Source organism: Cherax quadricarinatus, chromosome 27, assembly GCF_038502225.1.
Source record: "Cherax quadricarinatus isolate ZL_2023a chromosome 27, ASM3850222v1, whole genome shotgun sequence".
Classification (NCBI taxonomy): Eukaryota; Metazoa; Arthropoda; class Malacostraca; order Decapoda; family Parastacidae; genus Cherax; species Cherax quadricarinatus.
The window spans coordinates 8,715,807-8,729,785 of record NC_091318.1 but is presented as its reverse complement, the minus strand read 5'-3'; the positions used below and the strand labels follow the sequence as shown (position 1 = coordinate 8,729,785).

General features: G+C 37.8%; 1 protein-coding gene across 5 annotated transcripts in view; it reads left to right on the top strand.

Moving 5' to 3' along the window:
• Window positions 1-13,979, top strand: part of LOC128691091 (uncharacterized) — an 800,012-nt gene that overhangs the window by 522,538 nt on the left and 263,495 nt on the right. For all 5 annotated transcript variants that reach the window (XM_053779887.2, XM_053779886.2, XM_053779885.2 and 2 more), the window contains exon 2: window positions 6,162-6,390. In XM_053779887.2, coding sequence (XP_053635862.1) covers window positions 6,173-6,390 — 218 coding nt within the window. In that variant the 5' untranslated portion in view covers window positions 6,162-6,172. The remainder of the gene's footprint in view (window positions 1-6,161; window positions 6,391-13,979) is intronic.

Here is a 13,979-nt window from a genome sequence, read left to right as displayed (position 1 = left end):
ACGGTAACTCAACGGTGGGTGCGACAGTAACGGTAACACAACGGTGGGTGTGGCAGTAACGGTAACACAACGGTGGGTGCGACAGTAACGGTAACACAACGGTGGGTGCGACAGTAACGGTAACACAACGGTGGGTGCGACAGTAACGGTAACACAACGGTGGGTGCGACAGAAATGTTCTTTGAAATAAAAAGTGGTGATAAATGAGACAAAATTAATGTCAAGTGAAAATTAAATATTAGGTAGAGAGAGAGAGAGAGACAGAGAGAGAGAGAGAGAGACAGAGAGAGAGAGAGAGAGAGAGACAGAGAGAGAGAGAGAGAGACAGAGAGAGAGAGAGACAGAGAGAGAGAGAGAGAGACAGAGAGAGAGAGAGAGACAGAGAGAGAGAGAGAGACAGAGAGAGAGAGAGAGACAGAGAGAGAGAGAGAGAGACAGAGAGAGAGAGAGAGTTGAGTTAGTGCTGAAATAGATACTTTGTATTCTTCATCTCATCTCTGCCTCCATTCCCCATCCTGTCTCTCTCTCTCTCTCTCTCTCTCTCTCTCCTTTATATTGATCTTAATAGTAATTTTAATTATAACAAAAGAGATTCCCTCCGCCATAACTGTTGTTTAGTGATACAAAATTAACCTCTGGCTTTTCCTTGCTTATCTTCCTTTACTTACTTTCTCTCCACTTTTTTCTTCTTTCTCCATTTCCCTTCCTTTCTCTATTCTTATATTTTTCTCTTCGTCCTTTCCTTTCTGTACCGTTTCCTTCTTCCCTTCTTGTACCTTTCTCTGTTCCTTTCACTTCTTCCTCTTCATTGCTTCATTTCCCTTTTAATATTCCTCTCTTCCTGTCTCTCTCGCGTCTTAACCCTCCTCTTCCTGCCCGTCCCCTTTTCCTTCTCTCTCTCTCTCTCTCTCTCTCTCTCTCTCTCTTTAAGCTTTGGCTACGTAACACACATTACTCTTGCACTGACCTTGTGAATATAAGTGAATATACTGTACTTCCTACTAGAGTGATGGACTGAACACATCGATTCCAGGCTGAGGGACTGATTACCTCAAAATTCTCGTCTTTCGCCTTTTTATGCATTAGACTGAAGAAGTCACTGTGTGGCGAAACATTTCCAGAATAAAGATACCCAAATGTTGGACAAGTGTCGTATTAATCATCTTGTGGGTTTTGTAAAGCGTTTATTCACAAGACGTTCTTACGTTATGAAGGAAAGTCTTGGAGGAAGTTAATGGAAGACAAATACTGTAGCTTACAATGTGCTGCTTCAAGAATAAAGTTGTACAGAATTTAAAGATTCACTAAACTTGTGAAAAATACAAAGGCAAGTTTTCAATATTTCTTGTTTTCTCTTTTGCCGTTTCTAAAATTTTGTAAAATCCTCTAAGCAAAAAAATTTATTTTTTAAAAAAAATCCCATATGAGTAAAATAAATTATATGAAACTGACAATTTGGAACGTGTAAAGCTCAAAATCAGCACAAAAATCCCTTCAGTTTTAGCGCTTATTTTTTTTGTTATTCAACACAAGAATACTTTCAGTCGAGATACACCGGAGCTTAAAGGTTTGAAGACGACCCGAAGAGTCATTGTCTGGTTATTACATGGAAACCAGTTTAATAAAATTGACATTTTAAAACTTTCGTAACTATAGCCATGCTCCAGTAATTGCTCTGAATACAACAATTCGAGTTTTTCTTAATTTCACCGTAATGTCGAATCAGCACCTGCAGAAGAAGGTAACGTACCAGAGCTTCATCCTTCTGATGGAATGCATCAGCCTTAATATTTTGAAATTGATAAGACTAGGGCTGTATGACCCTTGTGGGATTAGTGCTTCGTTCTGAGGATAATAATAATAATAATAATAATAATAATAATAATAATAATAATAATAATAATAATAAGACGAGGAATTTTTAATAAAGGAATACAAGTCAATATCACCATATATTTAATAAGATAGACAGACTTGAACTTATTAGACATTTAACGACGCAACCCTGACTTTCTGTACCACAGACCAGCTGATCGGAAGAGTCGTTCTCCAGTTAAAACAGATTTCAACGATTCCAGGTTTTTATATACTGGTTTAGAATGTTGGAAAACTTACCAGTTCACAAAATAAACTTAATGGGTAATATCCTGACCATAAGGTTAGGCCAGGAAACAGGACAAGTGTTTCCTGACACAGGTCTTAGTCATATGATAACCCACCACTGGAGTTTTTGGTCATCTGACCGAGGCCTTCTACTGGCTTACCCTTTAAAAATTAACGCATCGGTCATTCAGCAGAGGTAAACTCGAATATTTTAAACGTGTTTTAATGGAAGTAAAAAAATCTTATAATTTTGCACACAAACCTACAGTACCTTGGTGGGACAATTCACACACAAACCTACAATACCTTGGTGGAGGAATTCACACACAAACCTACAATACCTTGGGGACCAATTCACGCACAAACCTACAATACCTTGGTGGAAAAATTCACACACAAACCTACAATACCATGGTGGAACAATTCACACAGAAATCTACAATACCTTGATAGAATAATTCACACACAAACCTACAATACCTTGGTGGAACAATTCACACACAAACCTACAATACCTTGGGGGACCAATTCACGCACAAACCTACAATACCTTGGTGGAGCAGTTCACACACAAACCTACAATACCTTGGTGGGACAATTCACACACAAACCTGCAATACCTTGGTGGAAAAATTCACACACAAACCTACAATACCATGGTGGAACAATTCACACAGAAATCTACAATACCTTGATGGAACAATTCACACACAAACCTACAATACCTTGGTGGAACAATTCACACACAAACCTACAATACCTTGGTGAAACAATTCACACACAAACCTACAATACCTTAGTGGAACAATTCACACACAAACCTACAATACCTTGGTGGAACAATTCACACACAAACCTACAATACCTTGGGGGACCAATTCACACAGAAACCTACAATACCTTGGTGGAACAATTCACACACAAACCTACAATACCTTAGTGGAACAGTTCACACACAAACCTGCAATACCATGGTAGAACAATTCACACACAAACCTACAATACCTTGATGGAACAATTCACACACAAACCTACAATACCTTGGTGGAACAATTCACACACAAACCTACAATACCTTGGGGGACCAATTCACACAGAAACCTACAATACCTTGGCGGAACAATTCACACACAAACCTACAATACCTTGGTGGAAAAATTCACACACAAACCTACAATACCATGGTGGAACAATTCACACACAAACCTACAATACCTTGATGGAACAATTCACACACAAACCTACAATACCTTGGTGGAACAATTCACACACAAACCTACAATACCTTGGTGGAACAATTCACACACAAACCTACAATACCTTGGTGGAACAATTCACATCCGACCAACAATGCTGTAGAGCACCTTCCAGTTGGTCCTGGACCAGATGCGCGCCTATACACCCGCATTTCTCTCTCCTCCGTCGTAGCCCAATTAGGAGGCATCTTTTTTGAACACTTGAAGCTAAGCAGCAGAGGATTTTGCAAGTTATCGGAGCCGCTGAAGGATGCTGGGGATGAGCCCTATAACTTTGGTCATAGGGCACGTGAACAGGCCACTTGTTCCTCGAATTTTGCCCTTGTTACCGTACATCAGCATTGAAAATTTGAAGCCGATCAGACGAGGCGTTCTCATGATACGAGAGAAATAAAAAAAACTTGAAGAATGATGAAAAAAATTCAGGCAACTACTTAAAAATCTTTCATTGGGGGATACTTCATTATTCCAGCTGGGATACCTCATTATTCCAGCTGGGATACCTCATTATTCCAGCTGGGATACCTCATTATTCCAGTTAGGATACCTCAGTAATCCAGCTGGGATACTTCATTATTCCAGCTGAGATACCTCAGTAATTCAGCTGGGACACCTCAGTAATTCAGCTGGGATACCGCAGTATTGCAGCTGGGATACCGCAGTATTCCAACTAGGATGCCTCAGTAATCCAGCTGGGATACCTCATTATTCCAGCTGGGATACCTCAGTACCAGTACCAGTTCGTCCCTGCCCTCGGTGCGGTACAGACTGATCAACCCTGGTATGATTATTTCTTTGGTGGCGATTAATCTGCTTGTCGATTACTTTTAATCTGCTTGTCGATTACTTTTAAAGTCATTGCTGATCTCCCGCTAATTACCCTCCTGTTTGTCACCTACGTCGCCGTAATTACATTTCCGGCTACGGTGAGAACGCCTTTGATTAATTATTGACTCCGCAACATTTACTCGAAATTACAGAGCCATGGACGGTAGCTGTAGCACTTTTTGTAGTCTCGTGTGTATTTTGTAATCTCTGGTGAACTGTTGTAGTACATTATGTGTATATTCCGTAGCCTCTTGTGTACATTTCGTAGCCCCTCCTGTACATTTTGTAGCCTCTCTCCTGTACATTTTGTAGCCTCTCTCCTGTACATTTTGTAGCTTATTGCAGACCTTCAGAATTTCAAGAAGTTCCCTTGGTGGCGATGAAGGTCTCTTAATCCCCGTTCCCTTCCCCAGGCGCTCTATGACCCTTAGGGGTTTAGCGTTTCCAAACGATATTGGAAATAAATTAATGCCAATAATATAAATAATAATAGTGAAAAAGAAGACAGTATTGGAAGAGCAAAGCTTTATTTAAGCTCTAAGTTGATAAAAGCTCTACTTAGAGCGAAACTTTTGTAAATAAAGATTTACCTTACACATGACGTAAGGTAGATCACGAAATTAAAGACTAAATGAATGAAAGAAATTGTGGAAGCTCCAAGGACACTTTTATTATTAATAATATTTGTGTGTGTGTTTGTAACCAACCAGTATTGTGTGTGTGTGTGTGTATGTGTATGTTTGTAAGCAAACATTTTTGTGTGCGCGCGCGCGCGTAAACAACTATTATTGTGTGTGTATTTGTTCAAGAACAGCTTAGTTGTGTGTTATTATCAGTGTAGAAAACTTGGGTATCTTTGTGTAACTTTTCTCCAACTAGTGACTTCAGCAGTCCAATACCAATATAGAGAAAAACGATGGGAGATATAAAGAGGAAGTTTGAGGTAATCAGTCCCTCAGCCTTCTTAGCAGTAGAGTATATGCCCGGGAAAAGGGATATACTGGATATAGGTATCCAGTATATTTGTATCACGTATATGTCGTGCCGAATAGGTAAAACTGGTCAATTAGCAAGCACTCATTTAAAATTAGGTCCTTTCTAAAATTTTCTCTTATATGTTTAAATATATATTTTTTCATTTATGTTAATGTAAAAATTAATAATTTTGTACCAAAAGAACCTTGGAAAACTTACCTAACCTTATTATAACAAACGCAATTTAATTTAGCCTAATCCAACTAAATATATTTTTGCTGAATTTACAGTAATTTAATAATAACCAAACACAATTAAATAATATATTTTTTCGTTACTTTCAGAACGATTTTTGCGAAATTATTGCTTACATAAGTTTTAGCTTGCTTTATTCGCAAGAGCGTTGCTATTTAAGCCAAAATTGCAGATTTTACCCATTCGGCACGACATATACATACCCTTTTCCTATGCATATACTGTACGTTCATCAAGGCAGTTGAACCAAACACATCATCTCCATGCTGAGGGACTGATTGCCTCGGTCTTCTCTTTACATTTTTGATCGTTTATCTCTTCTTGGACTGATACGGCCACTGCTTGGCGAAACGTTTCCACAGTCAACACTAGTAAGTATTAGCAATAATGGTAGAATTACCTACAAAATGTTATGTAAAAGGACACAGATGCAACTAATGTGACATCTTATTGTGGCAACGTACGTTGCCACAATAAGATATCGGATTAGTTGCACTTGTATCCTTTTACTTAACACACGCAAATGTTGCACAAGTGTCGTATTCTTCTACTTGTCGGTTGTCCAAACCTTCTAAATAATAATGCTACTCACCACCTTTTTTTAGATTGAAAAATAAACACCCATTTCCCAAGAGGTCAGAGTGCGCCTCCCAAGTCGCGTTGAGGAAGAAAAAAGCATTAAGGAGCACTGCCGCAGGTCTTTTTCAAGCCCAACCCTTCTCATATATTTATTCCTTGTGACAGGTAGTTGGAGGATGAGGATGGCCGCTGTGGAGGTGGGCAAGACAACAGGCAGCCATGAGTGTGGTGGCTGTGGCAAGAGAATCAACGACCGCTACCTGCTCAAGGCTGTCGACCTGTACTGGCACGAGGACTGTCTCAAGTGTGGCTGCTGTGACTGTAGGCTGGGTGAGGTGGGATCCACACTCTACAAAAAGGCTAACCTCCTCCTCTGTAAGCGCGACTATCTCAGGTAAGTGTCTCCCTCCCCTGCTACTTGCGATATCTGCGCTACTTGTGACTTACATCCCATGCAGGCGGTATCGTAAGATGTCGAAAGATCCAAAAGATGTTATAAATATCGTTCGAAGAGGGGCCTGTAGTTAGACTGAGATATTCGCGTTTTTTTCTGTTCCGTTGAATGTGTGTGTAATATGCACACGCAGACACACACACACACACACACACACACACACACACACACACACACACACACACACACACACACACACAAAACTGTGACATAGCAACAAGATCTCAGTGAGATTTGCTGCATGTTTTGACATACCTCAAATTCCTAAAGCAATATCCGCATAAGAGAAGCGTCACTGACAAAAACCACTCTTAAAACCTACCTGAAATGATCAGGTCATTTAAGTTTTTTAACCCGCCTCTTTTTTCTCTCTACCCACAACCTCTTCCACTGTAATCCTTCCCCCTTCACATTTCTGTCATCCCTATTAAAGGCCTGGCGTAAAAAAAACATAAACAACACTGACGTTATATTTCATAGCGACTGCTGCTACAGCAGCTACTGTGAAGCTGGTGATGGTGGCGGCGGCGGCGGCGGCGGCGGCGGCGGCGGCGGCTGCTGCTGCTGCTGCTGCTGCTGTTGCTGCTGCTGTTGCTGTTGTTGTTGTTGTTTATGATGATTTTGTGGTACTTGAATGACTAATCTCTCTCGACTTGTCTAATTAATTAGGAAGAGAATCACCTTGGCCATACAGACCTCATATTAGGTTGTTATTGTTGTTGTTAGTGTGGAGTGTGGTGGTGTGAGGCTGTTGCTGCTGTTAGTGTGAGGACCTTACTGTTAGTGTGAGGCTCTTACTGTTATCGTGAGGCTTTTGCTGTTAATGCGAGGCTTTTACTGTTGTTAGTGTGAAGCTTTTACTGTTATCGTGATGCTCTTGCTGTTAACGTGAGGCTCTTGCTGTTAGTGTGAGACTGTTACTGTTGTTAGTGTGAGGCTCTTACTGTTAGTGACACTTCTGTTAGTGTGACGCTGTTACTGTTACTGCTGTTGTTAGTGTGGAGTGAACGCTCAACGAGACTTGTTCTTGTTTTGCTTTAGTTAGATAGGATGGATCGCTGCTCAGGTGACGGGACACAAAGTTTTTAATTAGGCTGCAGGTAGGATCAGAAGAGAGGAAGATGCAGGGAGAAGAGGGAAGGGAGGAACAGGGAGAAGAGGAGAGGGAGGAACAGGGAGAAGAGGAGAGGGAGGAACAGGGAGAAGAGGAGAGGGAGGAACATGGTGACGAGAGGGGAGAGAAGCAGAGAAATGAAGGAAGAGGAGGAACTGAGGGGGAAGAAAATCAGGAAAAGAAAGGAAAAATCGAGGGATAAATATGGGAGAGGGGGGGGAGGGAGTAAAGGAAAAATAGAGCACGGACTAGAGAATAAGGAATGAGGGAGTGTGGGAAAAGGAGGATGTGATGGAGTACAAGAAAAACATGAAGGTTAGGTAAGCAGTACAAATATTCTGTTACCTTAGTTGAGGTGTTGTCAATCATGTCTAGTGGTGGGGGGGGGGGGGGTGTTTAAGTGGGTGGGGTTGTGAGTGTTGGTGGGGTGTTGGTGGGGGGCGGAGTTAATCTTAATGAGGAGGAAGCAGTAATTCACTTTGGATAACAAAGAGAAAGAGAGAGAGAGAGAGAGAGAGAGAGAGAGATTCTTTACAAGCTTCTCGTGCCTCCCCTCAATATTATAGCACATGTACGTTGTTACACATCAATATATATATATATATATATATATATATATATATATATATATATATATATATATATATTTATATATATATATATATATGCAAAACAACCACTCTGAAAGAATATAGAAATTCCAAGCGCGAAAGCGCTTGGAATTTCTCTATTCTTTCAAAGTGGTTGTTTTGCATATTTTAAAATCACCTGTTCACTGTGATCTTATTGCATATATATATATATATATATATATATATATATATATATATATATATATATATATATATATATATATATATATATATATATATATATATATATATATGCAATAAGATCACAGTAAACAGGTGATTTCAGAATATGCAAGACAACCACTGTGAAAGAATAGAGAAGTTTCAAGAGCTTTCGTGACTACTCACATTATCAAGGAACACTGAAAGTAAAGCATCAAAGGAAGGTATATAAAGGGGTAGCCCACACCTCACTATCAGATCCCACAACAACGAAACACCTGACGCGAGACAGCAGGCCCGCCGGCCGAACTAGACAGGTCCTTCATACAACCCACCAACAAACTATTCTACCCAAGAAATAAAAAATTTAAAAAATTTATTATTTGTCCAATTATTAAATTCTTCCCAAATTCTATTAATTATAAATGGATCTAATTTATGTAAACCAAAGGAAACATTCATATTATTGTCAAAACTGCTTTTTATGAAACAAGATTCAATTATATTCCTGTCGACCATGGACTTGCTTGATACTACTTTCTCAACTTTTTGAAAATCAATTGGATGGTTAAAATCTCTTACATGAATAAATAGAGCATTGGAATCTTGTCCAGTTCTAATGCTATATTTATGTTGTTTTAATCTTAGTTCGAGATTTTTACCAGTTTGACCGTAATAAACTTTATCGCAAATTTTACAAGGAATCTTATAGACACATCCATCAGCATTTTGGGGGGGAATTCTTTATCAAAAGTTTTTTTACTGTATCAAGATTTTTGAATACAACTTTAATATTAAAAGTCTTAAGAAGAGAAGGCATATCAACCAAGTTTTCATGGTAAGGGAGAACCAACATATTTTTAGTTGAATAAGGCTGGTTGTCCCTTTCTGGATTGTAAAAAGTATTTCTAGCAACTTTAAAAGATTTATCAATTACATTTCTTGGGTATATTAAATCATTACCTATTTCATAAATTTTGGATATTTCCTCATCTATGAACTCAGGACTACAAATTCGTAAAGCTCTCAAAAACATTGATGAGAAAACAGACAGTTTAACTCTGTCTTGATGGGAAGAATAATAGTGGACATAGGAACAGTTATTTGTAGGTTTTCTGTAAATTTTAAATTTGAATTCATTATTATCCTTAATAATTAAAACATCTAGAAAAGGCAATGAGTTATTTTCTTCAAATTCAACAGTAAAATTTATAGAATGGGCTAAGCTATTTAATTTGCCAAGGAAATGGTGTATATATATAATGTCGTGCCGAATAGGCAGAACTTGGGATCTTGGCTTAAATAGCAACGTTCATTTTGCCATATAGGACGAGTGAAAATTTGTGTATGCAATAATTTCACCAAAATCATTCTGAACGTAACGAAAAAAATATATTTCACTGTGTTTGTTTAGTAGTAAATTACTGTAAACAAATCTAAAATATATTTAGTTGGGTTAGGCTAAAATAAATTGCTCTTGTTATAATAAGGTTAGGTAAGTTTTCTAAGATTCTTTTGGTACAAAACTAAAAATTTTTACATTAACATTAATGAAAAAAATATATCTTTAAACGTATAAAAGAAAATTTCAGAAAAGACTTAATTTTAAATGAGTTCTTGCTAATTGACCAGTTTTACATATTCGGCACGACATATATATATATATATATATATATATATATATATATATATATATATATATATATATATATATATATATATATATATATATATATATATATCGTGCTGAATAGGTAAAATTGGTCAATTAGCAAGACCTCAATTAAAATTGTCCTTTCCAAAATTTTCTCTTATACGTTTAAAGATGTATATAGATTTTTTCATTTATGTTAATGTAAAAATTAATAGCTTTGTACCAAAAGTACCTTAGAAAATTTACCTAACCTTATTATAACAAGCGCAATTTAATTTAGCCTAATCCAACTAAATATATTTGACATAAGTTTACAATAATTTAATAATAACCAAACACAATGAAAGACTTTTTTTTTTCGTTAGATTTAGAATGATTTTTGCGAAATTATTGCATATTAGCTCAAGTACCTTCACACTTCTCAGTGCGTCATCATGAGCTATGCAATGTTGCAAGGTAGCAACTAAAGCAGGGGAAGTTTTGTCATGTTGCAAGGTAGCAACTAAAGCAGGGGAAGTTTTGTCAGAGTAGCGCAGTGCGGGTCTGTTACTGACTGCAAGTTCTCTCCCTTCATTCTGAGAGAACCTGCTGTCGGTGACAGACCCGCACTGCGCTACTCAGGAAACTTCCCTTGCTTTAGTTGCTACCTTGCAATATTGCATAGCTCTGGATGACGCATTGAGAAGTGTGAAAGTACTTGAGCTAAAGATTTCCACCCTCTTGTTTTGTGTGTGTGTGTGTGTGTGTGTGTGTGTATGTGTATATATATATATATATATATATATATATATATATATATATATATATATATATATATATATATATATATTTAACAAGTCGGCCGTCTCCCACCGAGGCAGGGTGACCCAAAAAGAAAGAAAATACTTTCATCATTCATCACTTTCACCTCACTCACACAAAATCACTGTTTTTGCAGAGGTGCTCAGAACACAACAGTTTAGAAGTATATACGTATGAAGATACACAACATATCCATCCAGACTGCCAATATCCTAAACCCCTCCTTTAAAGTGCAGGCATTGTACTTCCCATTTCCAGGACTCAAGTCCGGCTATATAAAATAACCGGTTTCCCTGAATCCCTTCACTAAATATTACTCTGCTCACACTCCAACAGCTCGTCAGGTCCCAAATACCGTTCGTCTCCATTCACTCCTAACACGCTCACGCACGCTTGCTGGAAGTCCAAGCCCCTCGCCCACAAAACCTCCTTTACCCCCTCCCTCCAACCTTTTCGAGGACGACCCCTACCCCACCTTCCTTCCCCTACAGATTTATACGCTCCCCATGTCATTCTACTCTGATCTATTCTCTATAAATAACCAGACCACCTCAACAGCCCCTCTTCAGTCCTCTGACTGATACTTTTATTAACTCCAAACCTTCTCTTAATTTCCACACTCCGAATTTTCTGCATAATATTTACACCACACATTGCCCTTAGACAGGACATCTCCACTGCCTCCAACCGCCTCCTCGCTGCTGCATTTACAACCCAAGCTTCACACCCATATAAAAGTGTTGGTACTACTATACTTTCATACATTCCCTACTTTGCCTCCATAGATAACATTTTTTGCCTCCACATATACCTCAACGCACCACTCACCTTTTTTCCTTAATCAATTCTATGATTAACCTCATCCTTCACAAATCCATCCGCTGACACGTCAACTCCCAAATATCTGAAAGCATTCACTTCTTCCATACTCCTCCTCCCCAATTTGATATCCAGTTTTTATCTAAATCATTTGATACCTCATCACCTTACTCTTTTCTATGTTCACTTTCAACTTTCAACAATATTCTTTAGAATCATACACCAACTTTTCCCGTATCTCTACGGTTTCATGAAAGAAAAAAGTATGCAGAATTGTATTTCCACGTTCCTTACTGCACACGCTTACTAGCTTTACCACATTTCTTGATATAAAATCTGCCTATGATACCGCAAACACAACTCTTATTCTACATGAACTATTCAAAAAGAATTTTGGTGGTAACCTACGTACTCAGGTGGATGATAGGTTATTTCTCAATTAGAGTAGCGTCTCTTCTCTACCAAACCTTTAGAAGCGAGTCTAAAGAAATGTCAAAAGGCACACCACAAGTTCTCAGTCCCATGCCATTTAATGTCCTAATTAAGACTAATTTATGTTCTACCTACGTCACCTAAATATATACAGAAGCTATAAAATATGCTGGCGACATGATCCGTACAACAGGGCCTATGTAGAGGAGTACAATTTTTAACGAGATTTATGTATTCTGTAATCGACTAGGCCTTGTCATATCTTCATCTAAAAGAAAGATATTGACAAGCAAACAACATACCCCACCCATCTGTTTGCAGGGTGAAAATATCAGCTACGTTAAATCCTACTTCTATTTTAGTATAGACTTATCCTTCAACAATTCAGTCATTTCAGAACCAAACAAGAAATATAAAGATAAGTTAAATGCTCTTAAAGCTGTTGTTAGCTACTACCCCAACTATGATGCTCATGCGAGATTAGTGAGATTGATGTATATTGTGTATATTAGACTATTAACTGATTATGCTGCGCTCATGTTAATGTTAGCTAAGGAAAATTCGCTCTCTAGCCCTTCGAACTAATGGAAAATGAAGCCCTCAGAATTATTCTTGGCTGTCCTCAGTCTACCATGGTTAGGAATAGTGATAGGATTATTATAACTGATCTTCTATCTGATCACTTTCCAAGACTCACAGCTATCAGTCTTGATCACTCTTGAGATTAATACCGCACTTTGTATTAGTATGTTAAAAAATGAACCAGACACTGTCACTACAAATCTTACTTAATGTCTAGAAGTACTACAAACATGCAATTACATTAGGTTAATAACTTGTACAAACTGTTCACTGTAGTCATTTCACCTCTCGATGTTAGCTGTATTTATTTACTTTCACATACTTGCAAGTTCCTCCCAAGAAGCTCATTAGTCATAATGCCTTCCTTAAATCACTTACAAAGGCAACTGCTCAAGAAGAAATTTCTCCTTTAGTAATAATTTATCACAAGTTATATACACTAACGGATCTAAGCAGGAGTCTACTGGGAGAGCTGCTTCTGCGTTTGTTGCAGCCTTCTTAGATAAAAACGATAGGAACAGCAAGCTTTCTTATAAAACTGCGATTTTTGTTTTGTTTTGTAAAAGCGGCTGGAAAAGTGCATCCAAAATTGAATGTCACGTGAAAAGGTCTTCCTACCATATGATAGTTAATTTCAGATGCATTATTCCATTGCATCTTAAAACATCGCCCTATATATAATAGTTTTATAGAAGGGTTTACTGTATGTTGAGTTAGGCGTAAGAGTTTATAACCGAGTCTACACTGTAAACTGAATTGTTTGCCATCCTAATGGTACGAAGGATAACTTATAACAATGAGTTTGACTCTGTGATTATTACTGATTTTATCATCAATGAAGGCCATTGACTCACATAATGACTAACAACATGTTCATTGGAAAAGACAGATGTAGACACAGCAAAATACAGGAAAAAAAATTAATATACAATTTTTATGAATTCCATCATACATCAAATTACTCCTTCATAAGAAAGCTGATAAATTAGCCAAAGAATGGACCCTGAAGGCTAATGTAGAACATAACTTTGTTTGTGTCTAGCATTAGGAATAATATTAGGGGGGAAAAGTAATGAAACTGCTATATAGGAATGCAGTTAGAAGTCCGAGTAGATTTATCACATATTAAAACACAAATATAAGTAAGCATGTTTACGGAGTAACTTGCAAGCTGAACAAACTGACTGATGTGGTAGCCAACCTTAAGTTTGGTTACAAATACTTCTGGCAGTTTGGCAGACACACGGATGATCATACTGTGTGCAAAGTATGTGGTCAGCCCTAGGTTCACTATGTTCAAAACTATGTGCTTAACTGTCTACTAATTGAGGAA